The following is a 17,455-nucleotide window of genomic DNA, read 5'->3' as shown; positions in this document are numbered from 1 at the left end:
TCTGGCAGGGAGGAGGCATCAAACGTGTCCCTAGTCTAGAGTCACTCTGCAATCACAAAAGGCCTAGGACCGTTCTCCTCCCCTCCAAGTTCCTCGGAGCCTTATCTAATTGTTACCAAGAGTTGGCTGGGAGATTATAGGCAGGACATAATGCAGGAAGTCCTCGATTTACAACCATTTGTTTAGTGACCGTTCAAAGTTATAACGCCACTGAAAAAAGAGACTTATGACCATTTTTTTCACACATGACTGTTGCAGCATCTCCCTGATCACATGATCAAAATTTGGATGCTTGGCCACTGATATTTATAACAGTTGTAGTGTCCCAGGGTCATGTTTTGCGACCTTCTGACCATCAAAGGCCACAGGGAAGCCTGATTTAATTAACGACCGGGTTACTTACTTAACAACTGTAGTGATTTACTTAACCACTGTGGCAGGATTGGCTGTAAAATGGGGCAAAACTCACTTAAAAACAGTTTTCGCTTAGCAACAGTAATTTTGGGCTCATTTGTGGTCGTAAGCGGAGGACTATCTGTAAAGTAGTTAGCCTGAACTCTGCATGTGTGGTTCAGTTTAATCCTGTATTATGTTCGGTTACTTTACTCTTTATATTTTCTATTTATAGTTTATAATTTACTTTATTGTTGTTGCCCGTGGTACAACGAAATTAAATGCCGTCTTCAGTGTACATTATAACTATAAAAATAAAAACACAAACTTACATCCTCTACATTCTATATAATTGAAATTGAAAACCCGATATTGCACTATACCGTAGAATTCAATATAGTTACTGCCCTGGGATAGAAGCTGTTTTTCAGCCTATGTGTCGTTGTCTTTTTTATTTTTTTATTTTTATTTATTTTTATATGCCGCCCTTCTCCGGAGACTCAGGGCGGCTTACAATGCGCTAAGCAATAGCCTTCATCCTTTTGTATATTTTATACAAAGTCAGCTTATTACCCCCACAATCTAGGTCCTCATTTTACCCACCTTAGAAAGGATGGAAGGCTGAGTCGACCTTGAGCCTGGTGAGAATTGAACTCACAGTAATTGCAGGCAGCTGGATGTTAAATGCTGCCTTAGTAGGAGGCATTAGCCTCCTACGCCACTCAGGCTCCTTTTTATTGACCTGTACCGTCTGCCAGATGGTAATAGTTCAAAAAAAAAAAAGGATGCCCAGGATGAGATGGATCTTTAAGAATGTTTTGAACTTTCTTAAGGCAGCGGGAGCTATAACGCTCTTCCAAGCTATTTCTTCTCAATACAAACTGTCTCAAGGTTTATAAGAATGGGAAGTGGTCAACAAATCCATAAAATAAATAACCCAATGTGGTTGATCCCTACTAATGCAAAGTCCTGTTGCAGATTGAACGACGTTTGGGGTAGAGATGTTATGAGTGAAGCTGATTTGACCGAGGCTACCCGAGTTAAAAGCTGGGATGTGAAGGCAGACAGGCTGGTTAAAATGTCATCACTCTGCTGAACAAATAATTCCCTCAACACTGTCAAACTAGTTACTAAGTCTGCATTACTATTAATCTTCTCATCGTTCCTATCACCCATCTCTTCCCACTTATGACTGTATGACTGTAACCTTGTTGCTTGTATCCTTAAGTTTTATATTGATTGTTTCTCTATGACTATCATTAAGTGTTGTACCTTATGATTCTTGATGAACGTATCTTTTCTTTTATGTACTCTGAGAGCGTATGCACCAAGACGAATTCCTTGTGTGTCCAATCACACTTGGCCAATAAAGAATTCTATTCTATTCTGTTCGGTTCTGTTCTTCTATTCTAATTTATTTATATGTATGTATGTATATATGTATATGTATGTATATGTGTATATGTGTGTGTATATATATATATATATTTGTCTATGTAAGTTTTCACGGGTATATATGTGTGTACAGTTAATATTTCGGGTTTCTTCCCGTGTAATTGTGAACATATCCCTAAAAGGGTAGAAGCGACGTAGGGTAGAAGTGAAGTAATCACATAAGCCTGATGATGGCAGATGAGATTCTGTCGAAACGTCGCTTCTACCCTTTTAGGGATATGTTCACAATTACATGGGAAGAAACCCGAAATATTAACTGTACACACACACACACACACACACACTCACACACACACACACATATATATAGTCTTTGGTTATTCGGGTTTTCTCCCGCGTAAAATTGGAGGTGTCTTGGCAACGTTTCGACGAAATGTCATTCGTCATCTTCAGGCTGGTGTTTTCGGCTTCGTGCTTCTAGGAGCAATATATATATATATATATGGTATTTAAAGGGGAAGGCTTCCACTGCAGAGGAAAGTGAGTTTGGGCCTTAAAGATTGTTTTTTATTTTGTTAAGATTTTTTAAAATGAAGTCCAGTTAATAATGCAGGTGCACATGAGTGATTCCAACACCACAGAATCAAGAGGTCAACCATACTGTATTTTGACGCTGACAACAACAACAACAACAAAGCATCACCATTGCCAAAAAGAATGATTTATTGAGTGCAAATTTTCCTACTTCTCAATCCATCTGAATGACTGCATACATTCTTTCATTACGGAAAGGCAAATGATAACTGGGTATTGATACGATCCGTTGTTGGAATGTTAATGGAGAGGCAGGGGTGAGGAACTCTACAAGGTGGTTTCAACGTAGATTTTCAAAAAACTCAAAATTTAAAATGACGTAAAAACAGATGAAGCTTCAGCCTGCATCAGAAATTAGAGAGTAGAAACCTAAAACAGAGAAAACGCCAGATGGTTAAAGCACAGTTTTTGTTCCCGGTTCTGGGGCCCTGTTTGAAAACGGAATGGGACAACATTCTGCAACCAACTTGCCATGGTGAACTCGCCACAGGACAAGTCGAAATAGCCAACTTGCCATGGGACAATTCAACAATTCAATTGAATCATTTAATTGATGATTAAGGGGCTGGAGGCTAAAACATATAAAGAACGGTTGCTGGAATTGGGTATGTCTAGTTTGATGAAACAAGGACTAGGGGTGACATGATAGTAGGGTTCCAATATCTCAGTGGCTGCCCCCCAAAAGAGGGAATCAAGCTATTCTCTAAAACCCCTGAAGGCAGAGAAGAAGCAATGGGGGAAAACTAATCAAAGAGAGAAGCAACTTAGAACTAAGGAGAAATTTCCTGACAGTGAGAACAATTAATCAGTGGAACAACCTGCCTCTAGAAGTTGTAAATGCTCCAACACTGGAAGTTTTTAAGAAGATGTTGGATAACCATTTGTCTGAAGTGGGAAAGGGTTTCCTGCCTAAGCAAGGGGTTGGACTAGAAGACCTCCAAGGTCCCTTCCAGGGGTGAAAATCTCTGAAATCTGCTACCGGTTCTGTGAGTCTGCTACCAAGAGCGCACTTCACGCAGCGCTAAAAAAGGAACATTTTGAAGCCTTCCGAGTCTGCAAAGGTAAGTAGAACAGCAAATGGGGGGGACGGGACTCCAGTGAGCCACGTGATTTAGATTAGCAAGAAAGCAGGAAATCCAATGATTCTAGCTAATATAAATTGCGCGTCACAGCTGATCGTCGGAAATACCAGTTCGTCCGAACCGGTAGCATTTTTTTACTACCGGTTCGTCAGAACTGGTCCGAACCAATAGCATTTCACCCCCGGTCCCTTCCAACTCTGTTATTCTAATTCTAATTTAAAATAATATTAAAAAATGGTCTTAGTTTTTGCCATTCACATTTCACTCTGTTCCTCCTTTTGCATTCTTTCTTTAATGATTCTATTCCACCATTTCATCGATATTAGTGCAGATCTTGTGACGCGGCAAGTTGGCCATGGCGAGTTTTCCCGTGACGAGTTGGTGGCGACGAGTTGTCCTAGACCAGGGGTGGGCAAATGTGGCTCTTTTACAACCTGTGGACTTCACATTTGCCCACCCCTGTCCTAGACCCATTCAGAAACAGCCTTTGGGGAATTTGATTTTAGTTACAGATGTGGAGGGCGTTGAAAAATAATGTTTACATACCCTGAGTTGTAGTAAGATTCCCCCTTTTTTTTGACACTGGGAAAAGTAATTTACAACTGGTCCTCACGCTTACAACCATCGTAGCACCTCCCCCAAACCCAACCCATTCTGACCACCTCCACGTGGTCAGAATTCAGATGCTTGGCAACCGGCACATGTTCATGATCCCAGGGTCATGTGATCACCATTCCCAGCAAGCTTCCGACAAACTAGATCGGTGGAAGAAGTGGCAGTTGCTTAATCCCTGCGTGATCCACTTAACAACTGCAGCGATTTGCTTAATAACGCTTGCAAAAAAACCATAAAGCGGATTATCCCCTTAGCCACTGCACGATTCACTTATCACAAAGGTCATAAAATCGGGCAGCCTTGCTTAGCAGTGGAAATGATTCACAGGACTCGCTTAACAACTGCAGCGATTCACTTAACAACCACAGCAAAAACCTGGCATGACTCACTTAACAACTGCCTGTCTTGGGATCGGAAATTCTGGTTCCGATTGGGGTTGTCTAGTTCAGAGGTCTCCAACCTTGGCAACTTTAAGACTTGTGGACTTCAACTCTGTTCCTCCAAAGGAGGAGGAACTTTGGAGTTCCTCCAAAGCTGGCTGAGGAACTCTGGGCATTGAAGTCCACAAGTCTTAAAGTTACCAAGATTGGAGACCCCTGGTCTAGTTGAAGTCTACCAAAAAAAGTTAAGGGTGAAATCAGAGCTCTGGCTGGTTTTTATGTGCATCGAACACGCTACTCAGATAAAACCAGGTGGACCTTCCATGTTGTGGCTGCCATCTTGATTGTCTTCGCCTACGCTGTGGAGACCCCAGATGCGAGTCCCGGATTCCTGCCTGGATGTCTTGCAAATATCACAACACTTGGGAAAACTAAGGTCATATAAACCGTTCCTGAAGATTTTCTGAAAAAACTCATACTTACAATGCCCTCAACGGCGTCTTAAGCTTGTTCGTCTTTCTAATGAGAGAAAAAGAGATCACAAGATAATATTAGGTGTGTCTTCATAGTCAGTCCCCAGGCAGGAGCCCCTCAATTATTTTTTGCCACGGATTTTGCTTAGGGTTTTCCTTCCTTCTACTCACCTATCATGTCAATCTCCAGAGAGGTCTCGAGTGTTAAGTTAGATCTGGGATTCGTTGCTTGACAAGTATAATTCCCAGAATTCTTTGAGAAGATCTCCAGAACGAACACCTTGGGGTTGTCCAGAACTGGCTCTCCATTGAAAAACCACTTATTCTCCGTGGCGGGAAAGGCAACAGCTACGCACATGAGGCTGATTTTTTCCTGGTTGATGTCAACTGTCTCATTGATAAAAGGAGCATCAGGTCCATCTGCAAGATAAAGACATCATTTAAAAGAGAGAAGAATATCTTTCATGGCCTTGCAATCTTCTGAAATACAAGGAAGAATGCTTCCATTTCATTTTGTGTAACGGGTCTGGGGAAGGGACGGCCCTGGATGTCACCTACCGTGTATTCCCGAAAATCAGACCCTGTCTTATATTTTTTTTGCATCTTGAAATAAGCGCTTGGCCTTATTTTTGGGGGAAGTCTCATTATTTTGGGGCACGTGGAACAAGACGAGGCTCCTCTTGCCGTCTTACCTGATTTCCAGCTCTGTCTCCCTAACCCTAACCAGAGGAAATGGCGGGGACCGGCTGCACGTGCACTTAAATATTTTGGGGAGGGCTTATTATCCAGGGAGGTCTTATTTTCGGGGAAACACGGTAGGTCAGTCTTTCTTCAAAGTTGGCAATTTTCAGATGGGCGGACTTCAACTCCCAGAATTCCACAGCCAGCAATCCGAAGTTGAACTGTGGGAGTTGAAGTCCACGCATCTGAAAATTAAACAACTTTGAAAAAAACATTGGCCTAGACTGACCTGAATGCCAATCTTGGCAAAACCTAAATCAACCCAGATTTGGGGTTGAGAAACAGGCTGGGTTCATAAAACATGCTGATTTACTGAACCCCTCCCAAACAAACCAAGTTTAAAATGAACTCAATTTACCACTTCATTTGAATGTAGCCCCTAGGTTGCCAAATGAGGTGGTGATTTCCTGGGCAGTGGTGAAATTCAAATTTTTTTATTACCGGTTCTATGGGCGTGGCTTGGTGGGCATGGCAGGGGAAGGATACTGCAAAATCTCCATTCCCACCCCATTCTGGGGCCAGCCAGAGGTGATATTTTCTGGTTCTCCGAACTACTCAAAATTTCCACTACCGGTTCTCCAGAACCTGTCAGAACCGACTGGATTTCACTCCTGTTCCTGGGCCATTTAGCGGTGCAAGACCTAAACCGCTACAATCCCTACACTGAGAATTGAATGTGTTCAAAACAGTAAGTTTGGAAGACCTCAGGATACAGAGAGTTTGCAAAAAGTACACAACCTAGGTAGCTTCTGCATTTATCTGACAAAATTGGAAAGCTTGTGAGGCAAACAACCCTCTCTTTGTAGCCTGCACTCGGTTTTCTAGTTGCTGACTCTTTTCTTCTGTTCCAGAATAAGAAGGAAAAACAGAATAATAGAATAACAGTTGGAAGGGAGCTTGGAGGTCTTCTAGTCCAACCCCCTGCTCAAGCAGGAAACCCTATATGATATCTGACAAATGGTTGTCCAATCTCTTCTTAAAAACCTCCAGTGATGGAGTACCCACAATCTCTGGAGGCAAGTTGTTCCACTGATTAATTGTTTTAACTGTCAGGAAATTTCTCCTTAGTTCTAGGTTGCGTCTCTCCTTGATTAGTTTCCACCCATTGCTTCTTGTCCTGCCTTCAGGGGCTTTGGAAAATAGGTTGACCCCTCTTCTTTCTGGCAGCCCCTGAGATATTGGAAGACTGCTATCATGTCACCCCTAGTCCTTTTCACTAAACTAGATATATCCAATTCAGTCAATTCAGAATAGAGCTGGAAGGGATCTTGGAGGTCCAACTCCCTGCTCAAGTAGGAAACCCTACACCACATCAGACAAATGGTTGTCCAACATCTTAAAAACTTCCAGTGTTGGAGCATTTACAACTTCTGGAGGCAAGTTGTTACACTGATTAATTGTTCTAACTGTCAGGAAATTCCTCCTTAGTTCTAAGTTGCTTCTCTCCTTGATTAATTTCCACCCATTGCTTCTTGTCCTACCCTCAGGTGCTTTGGAGAATAAGTTGACCCCCTCTTCTTTATGGCAATCCCTGAGATATTGGGACACTGTTATCCTCTCACCCCTGGTCCTTCTTTTCATTAAACTAGACCTGCCCAATTCCTGCATCCGTTCTTTGTATGTTTTAGCCTCCATATCAGTGGTGGGTTCCTCCCGGTTCGGTCCGGTTCGGCCAAGCCGGTAGCCGTGACGATATGATGTCACCAAACCGGTTCTCCCCCCCACCCTCCCACGTTATTCTTACCTTTTATTTGGTCCCACCCCCAATCTATTGCTGCCTCCTGAGTCCCAGCTGATGACTAGAGGGGAAAAAAAACTGTTTAAACTCTTGCCGCGGGGCTTCAAAGGGCCGCCCTACAGCTGATCAGTGTTAAAAGCAAACAAATGAGTCAGGTCCTAAGTGCGAGGACTGGTCGTAAGTGCGAGGACCTTCCAGAAATGACTCTGACCAGCTAGCCACGCCCACCTAGTCACATGACCTCCAAGCCACACCCACAAAATAAGCCACGCCCACAGAACCGGTAGTAAAAAAAATTTAGAACCCACCCCTGCTCCATATGAGAGGTTGGCCCCTCTCTTAACCCAAACGCAAAGTAAGGCCCGTTGACTTACATACGATACTTAAGCCAAAGAAATCGCTTTCATCGGAAGAGTAGTTGTTGTGAGCGTGGCACTTATATTTAGCAGCATCAGTTCGATGACATGGGTGGAAATTGAGGGTCTGGTTGTTGTTTGCAAAAGAGATACGTTCATCTTCATTCACGGGCTGGTTTTCTTTCATCCAAGAATACTGAACTTCATCACCTTTGGCTGTGCAGTTCAAGGAGATGTTTCTACCCTCTATGCCTTCTGATGAACCGCTGATGTTTACATCACTCACGCAACCTGCAAGGAGGGCAAAAGAGCTGATGATGCAGAAGGAGAAAGAGACCACACAACAAAAGCAAAGTGCAGGAATGGAGAAGGATAATGGAGAGGCAGTTCGGTCTAGTGCAGTGTTTCTCAACCTTGGAAGCTTGAAGATGGGTGGACTTCAACTCCCAGAATCCCCCAGCCAGCAGCGCTGGCTGGGGGATTCTGGGAGTTGAAGTCCACCCATCTTCAAGCTTCCAAGGTTGAGAAACACTGGTCTAGTGGTTGGGGCATCAGACTAGAAACCTGGAGACCATGAGTTCTAGTCTCACCTTAGACATAAAAGACGGCTGTGGGACTTGGGGACAATCACCAGGAGATGATGAGTTCTAGTCTTGGCTTAGGTATGAAAGTCAGTTGAATGAGTTTGGGCCAATCATCAGGAGTTGGTGAGTTCTTGTTTTGCCTTAGATATGAAAGCCAGTTGAATACTTTTGGGCCAATCACCAAAGATGGTGAGTTCTAGTCCCATCTTAGGCATGAAAGCCAACTGGGTGACTTCGGGCCAATCACTAGGAGGCTGGGAGTTGTAGTCCCATCTTAGGCATGAAAGCCAACTGGGTGACTTCGGGCCAATCACTAGGAGGCTGGGAGTTCTAGTCCCATTTTAGGCATGAAAGCCAAGTGGGTGACTTCGGGCCAATTACTAGGAGACTGGGAGTTCTAGTCCCATTTTAGGCATGAAAGCCAACTGGGTGACTTCGGGCCAATTACTAGGAGACTGGGAGTTCTAGTCCCATTTTAGGCATGAAAGCCAACTGGGTGACTTCGGGCCAATCACCAGGAGATGATGAGTTCTAGTCTTGGCTTAGGTATGAAAACCAGCTGAATGACTTTGGGCCAATCACCAGGAGATGGTGACTTCTAGTCCTGCCTTAGGCATGAAAGCCAGCTGGATGACCTTGGATTCTCCCCCCTCTCTCAGCCCAACCCACCTCACAGGATTGTTGTTGTGGGGAAAATAGGAAGAAGAAGGAGTTCTGGATATGTTCCCCACCTGGAGTGATTTGTAGAAACGATACAGGCGAGGTACAAGTAAACAAATAAATACATTTGTTTATTACAGGCAGTGCTTCTTCTCTTTCAACCACAATTGAGCCCAACATTTCTGTGGCTAAGCAAGATGGTTTTTAAATGAATTTTGCCCCGTTCTGTGACCTTTCTTGCCACAGTTGTTAAGTGAATCACTGCAGTTGTCAAGTTAGTAACACGGTTGTTAAGTGAACCCCCACGACTTAGCTTGTCAGAAGGTCACCTGTCTAACAACTGTCTCACTTAACAACAGATATTTTGGAGCCGATTGTGGTCATAAGTCGACGACTACCTCTACAATTGATCACTAATAAGCAATACCTTTCTCAACCAATGGAGCCAAGGATCGTTTCTATTTTGAGGTTTAAGTCAGGGGTTCCCGACTCCTGGTCCGTGGACTGGCACTGGGCCACGGCATGCCAGCAACCGGGCCACGCAAACAAGCGAAGCCCCATCCGTGGGATGCAGACAGCACACGAAACCACGGAAAAATCTCTCTCCAGACAGAACGGGTCCCTGGTGCCTTAAAGACTGATTTAAGTTGTGGCAGGTAGTCCCACAAACAATGCTGGTGAAAGGGGGCTCGGCCCCAGACCCACAGTGACAACGGACCACAAGTGTTAAACCCACTGCTCATACGTACTTTCCTTCAAGCGAATGTGCTGAACGTCGCTTCTCGACCGTTTTTGAAGGAGCTCATTCATGGCTTCGCAGACGTAGATCCCGGTTTGATTCTCGTTGAAGTTTTCGATGAATAATTTGGGCCCGCTATCTATCCGGACACCATTACGGAACCAAGTATACTGAGGCTCGGGATAGGAAGCAGCCCGACAGGTGAGTATGATGTTTATGTGCCTTTCATTGCAGGCGTTATTTGGACGGATGACAGGTACCTCTGGACCATCTAGGGACAAAGATGCAATGCAGAAAAGTTTGGATTTGAACGGAACAATTTCGGCGGAATACTTCCAGCCATTCACACGCAAGAGCAAGCAGGATTGTCCCAAAGGTGATTTTTTTTTTTCTTCTCAAGAGGCAATTGGACTTCCTTCATTTTCCTTGATCAGGGATCGGCAACCCGCGGCTCTGGAGCCACTTGTCTCTCTGCTGTGGCTCCCTGTTTTTATTTATTAGTCCAATTTATATGCCGCCCTTCTCCGTAGACTCAGGGTGGCTTACAATGCATTCTAGCAATAGCCTGCATACTTTTTTTGTATATACCTGCTTATTAGGGCTTTCAGCCCCCACTAATCAGTGTTGTTCTATACAAAGTTGGCTTATTGCCCCTACAATCCGGGTCCTCAATTTACCTACCTCAAAAGGATGGAAGGCTGAGTCAACCTTGAGCCTGGTGAGATTCGAACTTGCACTAATTGCAGGCAGCTGGCAGCTAAGTGCTAGCACTTAACAGCACTTTAGTCCGCTGCACCACCGAGGCTCCTGTTGCCGGTCAGCGCCACAATTTTGAGAGGAGGAGCTTCCAGTTAGGGGGGGGGAAAGCAAGGCGCGCCAGGAGGAGACTTTATGGCAAGGGGCGGGTTTTTCAGTCGGCTCCACAATTGATTGGGCTTTTGGTTAGGACAGGTAGAGGAAAAAGGACGCCATGCTAGGAGGAGACTTTATGGTGGGGAAACCGGACTTCCGGTCAGCTCCAGAATTGAACGGGGGGCTTCCAGTTAGGATCTTTGTGGCTCTTTGAGTGTTTAAGGTTGCCGACCCCTGTCCTTGACGAAGTTTCATTTCTCATCCAAGAAGCCTCTTCAATTCTGACCGAATGGTGGAGGATGGAAGGATTTATATTCTTTGCAGTCATCTGGTCGTTAGTGCTCTTCCTGAGAGTCATTGAGGCCACATGGAGGTTTATCTCTGTGCCCTCAGGGTCATTTGAGTAGTGCAAATGGATGTGGCACCTTCTTGGAACTGCTGAAAGGACCGTGTTGTAAACAGGAGACGGGTAGTGTTGTATCCTCCCCCCTCTGTTTGATAGAGGGCTGTTCAATCTTAATATAGATGGCCTCTTTGACCCCGCACTCTCAGAAAGAGCGCTAACGACCAGAGGACTGCAAGGAATATACATCCTTCTACTCTCCACCATTCAGTCCGAACCGAAGAAGCTTCTTGGATGAGAAGCGAAACGTCTTCAAGAAAAAAAAACAAAGGAAGTCCAGTTGCCTCTTGAAAAAGGTTGGGACAACCACGACCAGGATGACTGAGAATCTCCACAGACAAACACGGTCTTGATTGTGAGGCCTCCACACCTTTAAGGACAAAAAAGGACGTCTGAATTGGGCCGCGTCGTCAATGAAATTCCTTTTTTTTTTTTTTTCAATTTGATTTATATGCCGCCCTTCTCCGGAGACTCAGGGCGGCTTACAATGCGTTAAGCAATAGCCTTCATACTTTTGTATATTTTATACAAAGTCAGCTTATTGCCCCCACAAACTGGGTCCTCATTTCACCTACCTTAGAAAGGATGGAAGGCTGAGTCAACCTTGAGCCTTGGAGAGATTCGAACCAGCAGAAATTGCAGGCAGCTGGTGTTAATAACAGGGTGCTTTAGACCACTGTACTATCAAGGCTCCTATCAAATTCCTTGTGAGCAAGGTAACCTTCAACCACCCCATCCCTGTCATGAATTTAGCTGCTGTGTTTTAACCAAAGCTCAGAGAAGAGACTTGTTTGGCAATGGTAGCTAAGTCCTCATTGAAGCCAGTCCTGTTGGTGTGAGGGACTGGTTACTAGGCAGTGCTGCCTCTCTTTACGGGCCAGGGATGGGCTCCATTTGGTCATGGGGTTCGGCCGGATTGCCCTGCCCTCTTCCTCCCCTTCTCCAGCTGGTCTTTCTTCCGAGAGGCTGGGTGCTGCCTACGCTTCTCACTGCATTTACCAACATCATAAATGCTCCCCCCTCTGACCTTCAGAGGCTGTTTACCCCCACCGTGGGAGTCCTTTGCCCCAGTTAAGGTTCAAGCACTTTTTGAGTTGAGGCTGGACCAAATTACTCAGGTGCAATAAGGAAACAATCTCTCTGAGGGACATAAAGCCTTGATGAGAAAGAAATGGTCTTTGGGGCTCACCACACGTCCATAATCTTTTCTCCCTTCCTTTCGTTTATATTCCTTCCTTCCTTTCTTTGAATCTTTCCGTTGAATCTTTCCTTCCTTTTTCCTTCCTTTGAATCTTTCCTTTGAATCTTTCTTTCCTTCCCTCCCTCTCTCCCTCTCTCCTTCCTTCCTTTGAATCTTTCCCTTGAATCTTTCCTTTGAATCTTTCCTTCCTTCCTTTGAATCTTTCCTTTGAATCTTTTTCCTTCGCTCCCTCCCTCTCTCCTTCCTTTGAATCTTTCCTTCCTTCCTTTGAATCTTTCTTTCTTTCTTTCCTTCCTTCCCTCCTTCCTTCCTTTGAATCTTTCCTTTGAATCTTTCCTTCCTTCCTTCCTTTGAATCTTTCCTTCCTTTTTCCTTCCTTTGAATCTTTCCTTTGAATCTTTCTTTCCTTCCCTCCCTCTCTCCCTCTCTCCTTCCTTGCTTTGAATCTTTCCCTTGAATCTTTCCTTTGAATCTTTCTTTCCTTCCCTCCCTCACTTCCTCCCTCCCTCCTCCCTTCCTTCCTTTTAATCTTTCTTTCCTTCCCTCCCTCCTTCCTTCCTTCCTTTGAATCTTTCCTTTGAATCTTTCTTTCCTTACTTCCCTCCCTCCTTCCTTCCTTTGAATCTTTCCTTTGAATCTTTCCTTCCTTCCTTCCTTTGAATCTTTCTTTCCTTCCTTCCCCCCTTCTCTCCCTTCCTCCCTCCCTCCTTCCTTTGAATCTTTCCTTTGAATCTTTCTTTCCTTCTCTCCCTCCCTCCTTCCTTCCTTTGAATCTTTACTTTGAATCTTTCTTTCCTTCCTTCCCTCCCTCCCTCCTTCCCTCCCTCCCTCCCTCCTTTCCTTTCCTTTCCTTTCCTTTCCTTTCCTTTCCTTTCCTTTCTCCCTCCCTCCCTCCCTCTCTCTTTCTTTCTTCTTGATCAGGCTGTTTTTGAAAGAGTAGAACTTATTCTCTCTTTAGGTCGTCCCCCCCGCCGCCCCCCCCCACACATTATGACAGAGGACACCTCATGTGTCAGATGGATTTTAACATGTCCTCTACAGAGACCCTGCAATGTAAAATAACACCTCCATAGGTGACATGTAAAACTGAGCTGGAGGAGATGGACGCCAAATACTCACAGATCACACTAAGGTGTTCAGCTTTACTTGTGACTTCAATGATTCCATTGGAGACTCGGCACTGGTAGTCCCCGGTGTCATTCCGGGTGACCGAGTCGATGGAGAGGGTCCGGTTGGAATCTGTGAGACTGTAGCCAGGGTGGAGAGGTTTTCCGTCCTTTAACCAGCTAACGTTTTGAGTGATAGGTGTATCGCAGTGTAGCTGAACAGACTGAGACTCCATCAGAAAAGGGGTTGGAGTGATGGTGACAACCGGCTCCGGCACATACTCTGCAGACAGGAGAGAGACGATTATCACCAGCAAACTCGTGTGCAGTGATAGAAACCAGAGTGACAGGTGTCAAACTCAATGCCCGTGGGCCGGATCCGGCCTGCAGGGTTCTTAGATCTGGTCCGTGGGGCAGTGGTGGGTTTCAAATTTTTTTACTACCGGTTCTATGGGCGTGGCTTGGTGGGCATGGCTTTCCTTTCCTTTCCTTTCCTTTCCTTTCCTTTCCTTTCCTTTCCTTTCCTTTCCTTTCCTTTCCTTTCCCTTCCCTTCCTTTCCCTTCCCTTCCTTTCCTTTCCTTTCCTTTCCTTTCCTTTCCTTTCCTTTCCTTTCCTTTCTTTTCCCTTCCCTTCCCTTCCTTTCCTTTCCTTTCCTTTCCTTTCCTTTCCTTTCCTTTCCTTTCCTTTCCTTTCCTTTCTTTTCCCTTCCCTTCCCTTCCTTTCCTTTCCTTTCCTTTCCTTTCCCTTCCTTTCCTTTCCTTTCCTTTCCTTTCTTTTCCCTTCCCTTCCTTCCCTTTCTTTTCCCTTCCCTTCCCTTCCTTTCCCTTCCTTTCCTTTCCTTTCCTTTCCTTTCCTTTCCTTTCTCTTCCCTTCCCTTCCCTTCCTTTCCTTTCCTTTCCTTTCCTTTCCTTTCCTTTCTTTTCCCTTCCCTTCCTTTCCTTTCCTTTCCTTTCCTTTCTTTTCCCTTCCCTTCCTTTCCTTTCCTTTCCCTTCCTTTCCTTTCCTTTCCTTTCTTTTCCCTTCCCTTCCTTTCCTTTCTTTTCCCTTCCCTTCCTTTCCCTTCCTTTCCTTTCCTTTCCTTTCCTTTCCTTTCCTTTCCTCACTTCCTCTCTCCTTCCCTTCTTCCCTCCCTCCCTCACTATCCTTCCTTCCTTCCTTCCTTCCTTTCTTTCTTTCTTTCTTTCTTCCTTCCTTCCTTCCTTCCTTCCTTCCTTCCTTCCTTCCTTCCTTCCTTTCTTTCTTTCTTTCTTTCTTTCTTTCTTTCTTTCTTTCTTTCTTTCTTAACAAATTTATAGGGTCACCCAACTCAAAATCTGTGACTCCAGGGCATGGTACCAGAGATGGTATTCAGCAGGTTCTGACTAGTTCTGGAGCACCGGTAGCGGAAATTTTGAGTAGTTCGGAGAACTGGTAAATACCACCTCTGACTGGCCCCGCCCAGGGGTGGGTTCTACTTACCTTTACTACTGGTTTGCAACGGGATCATGCACACGCTCTTGCTTCGCTCGCTCGCTCGCCAAGCTTCTGCACATGCACAGATCGCCGATGACGACATCCGGGGCAGTGGGCAGGGCCTCCCGTCAGTTTTACTACCGGTTCGTCTGAACCGGGGGCAACCCATCACTGGCCCCGCCCCCATATATTCTCTGCCTCTCGAGTCCCAGCTGATTGAGAGGAAATGGGGATTTTGCACTATCCTTCCCTTGCCACGCCCACAAAGCCACGCCCACAGAACCGGTAGTAAAAAAATTTGAATCCCACCACTGCAGTGTACAGCATTAGAAATCAACCATCAGAAACACCCCCGCCCCATGAGTACCACAAACGCAATTATATAAACCACTTGACTGGCTCCCCAAATCAACTTGGGGTCCCCAGACAAAACCCCTGTCTTCAGATCCTTCTGGAAAAAAATCACAAGAAGGAAGGCACTCATTCGTGGAGGACTTCATGAGAAGTCCCTATCTGCAGCTGAATAACCTCCCTGTCTCAAAATTAATAATAATAATAGAAGGGTTAACAACTCTTACCTTGGACTTTTAAGCTTACATTTCCCGTATTAGAAGATGTAGCTCCTCCTGCTATAAGCGTGTAGGTTGCAGTATCATTCAGTCCTAAGGGCTTGATGCGAAGGGAGCAGTTGGGGTAGGCCGTTTCTCTCCAAGTATATCCTGGTCCAGTTGTATTACTACCTGGTGGAAGCAGTACAACCGTCACGATTATTTGCCCCTGGGCCCCTGATAGCTTCCGGAACCAGGTGCAGGAGATAGTATCATTTGGGAGAAGTAGTGGGATCAACAGGACCTCTCCGTTCTCCATTGGTTCTGGAGGAACTACCACAAAAGGAATTGGCTCTTCAGCTTGAGCTGTGTGGAAACTGCCATGAAGGATGGCACCTGTAGGTTGAAAGGAGAAAGAGGGACGGAGGGAGGGAGGGAAACGAAAGAGTCTCAGTAAAACACATTTCATCAAGCAAAAGACCCCTTCCTAGAATTTAATTGCAGAAAAGGTAGTTCTGGACAATGTTTTGCCTGCTCCATCACAGGGGTCCAGATCCTCATATCAATAAAACCATCCTTAGTATCCTGCAGGAGAAATTAGAAAATGCCATCAACCAATTAAAAAAAGAAGAAGAAGAAAAAGCAACGTGGATAACACTTGAAGGAATTTAACACACACACACCAACACCTGGTGACCCCGTAATTTGTTTAACTTTGTGGTTAGTTGAGAAGTGGTGTCTGACCCATCGCAACCCCATGGACAACGTTCCTCCAGGCCTTCCTGTCCTCTACCATCCTCTGGAGTCCATTTAAGCTCACACCTTCTGCTTCAGTGACTCCGTCCAGCCACCTCGTTCTCTGCCGTCCCCTCCTTCTTTTGCCCTCCATCGTTCCCAGCATTAGGCTCTTCTCCAGTGAGTCCTTCCTTCTCATTAGGTGGCCAAAGTATTTGAGTTTCATCTTCAGGAAATTTAACTAACAAATTAACAGCACTCCAGAGGGTTAACATCATTGCCCAGAGGATCATAGTTGCCCTTTCCCCTCCTTGGAAGAGCTGTGTAGCTCCCGCTGCCTTAAGAAAGTTCAAAAGATTCTTAAAGATCCATCTCATCCTGGGCACCCCCCCTTTTTTTTTTGAACTATTACCATCTGGCAGATGGTACCGGATAATAACGACAAGGAGAAATAGGCTGGAAAACAGCTTCTATCCCGGAGCAGTAACTATATTGAACTCTATTGTATAGTGTAATATTAATGCAGTATCAGGGGTTTTCAATTCAATTACATATGGAATGTGAAGGATGTATGTTTTTGTTTTATTTTTATAGTTTCCTTATGTATGATGTACACGGAAGATGGCATTTAATTTCATTGTAGGAGGTGCAATGACAATAAACTAACCTAACCTAACCTAACCTAACCTAACCTAACCTAAACTAGCCTAAACTAGCCTAAACTAAACTAAACCATTGTGGTTGGTTTAGCATGACACTCTAATTCCAAATCAAGCAAGTTATGCTTAGGTTAAGGACCTTATAATGGCTAAATGTTAATTAAGAAAAACATTGATTGCCTTTTGAGATATGGAAAAGTGGACCTTTGGCACTTTCATGGATTTTGAGACTCCATAACCAAAATTAAATCAATAATAATCATCGGCAACACTGTTTGGACAACAGTGGAAAAATGAAGAGATCCCTACCGATGAAAGTGTAATAAAAAAAAAAAAATGGAAATGTGCAGAAATGGATAGAATAACACTTAAAATTAAGGAGAAGGAAGAAACAGAATACTCTTAAACATGGGATTTACCAATGGCTAACTACCCTGTTTCCCCAAAAATAAGACCTACCTGGATAATAAGCCCAATTGGGTTTTTGAGCGCATGCGCTAAAATAAGCCCCCCTGAAAATAAGCCCTCCCTGAAAATATTTAACCGCATGAGCAGTCAGTCCTGGCCATTTCCTCTGGTTAGGGTTAGGGAGACAGAGCTGGGAATCAGGTAACATGGCAAGAGGAGCCCCATCTTGCTCCATGCACCCCAAAATAATAAGACCTCCCCAAAAATAAGGCCAAGCGCTTATTTCAGGCTTCAAAAAAATATAAGACAGGGTCTTATTTTCGGGAAAATACGGTAACAG

At 44.7% G+C, this 17,455-nt stretch overlaps 1 protein-coding gene across 1 annotated transcript in view; it reads right to left on the bottom strand.

The window, feature by feature from the left end:
- Nucleotides 1-2,649: 2,649 nt before the first annotated feature.
- Nucleotides 2,650-17,455, bottom strand: part of LOC117677587 (cell adhesion molecule CEACAM5-like) — a 28,919-nt gene continuing 14,113 nt past the window's right edge. Inside the window, exons 8-14 of the mRNA XM_087876418.1 lie at nucleotides 15,344-15,709; nucleotides 13,326-13,667; nucleotides 9,761-10,021; nucleotides 7,786-8,058; nucleotides 5,104-5,352; nucleotides 4,943-4,978; nucleotides 2,650-2,751 (exon numbers count right to left, since the gene is read on the bottom strand). Coding sequence (XP_087732544.1) covers nucleotides 4,950-4,978; nucleotides 5,104-5,352; nucleotides 7,786-8,058; nucleotides 9,761-10,021; nucleotides 13,326-13,667; nucleotides 15,344-15,709 — 1,520 coding nt within the window. The 3' untranslated portion in view covers nucleotides 2,650-2,751; nucleotides 4,943-4,949. The remainder of the gene's footprint in view (nucleotides 2,752-4,942; nucleotides 4,979-5,103; nucleotides 5,353-7,785; nucleotides 8,059-9,760; nucleotides 10,022-13,325; nucleotides 13,668-15,343; nucleotides 15,710-17,455) is intronic.

The sequence above is a fragment of the Pantherophis guttatus genome, chromosome 10, assembly GCF_059756535.1.
Source record: "Pantherophis guttatus breed Tessera chromosome 10, ASM5975653v1, whole genome shotgun sequence".
Taxonomy (NCBI): domain Eukaryota; kingdom Metazoa; phylum Chordata; class Lepidosauria; order Squamata; family Colubridae; genus Pantherophis; species Pantherophis guttatus.
Note: the sequence above shows the minus strand (reverse complement) of the source record. Positions and strands in the feature narration are given on the sequence as shown.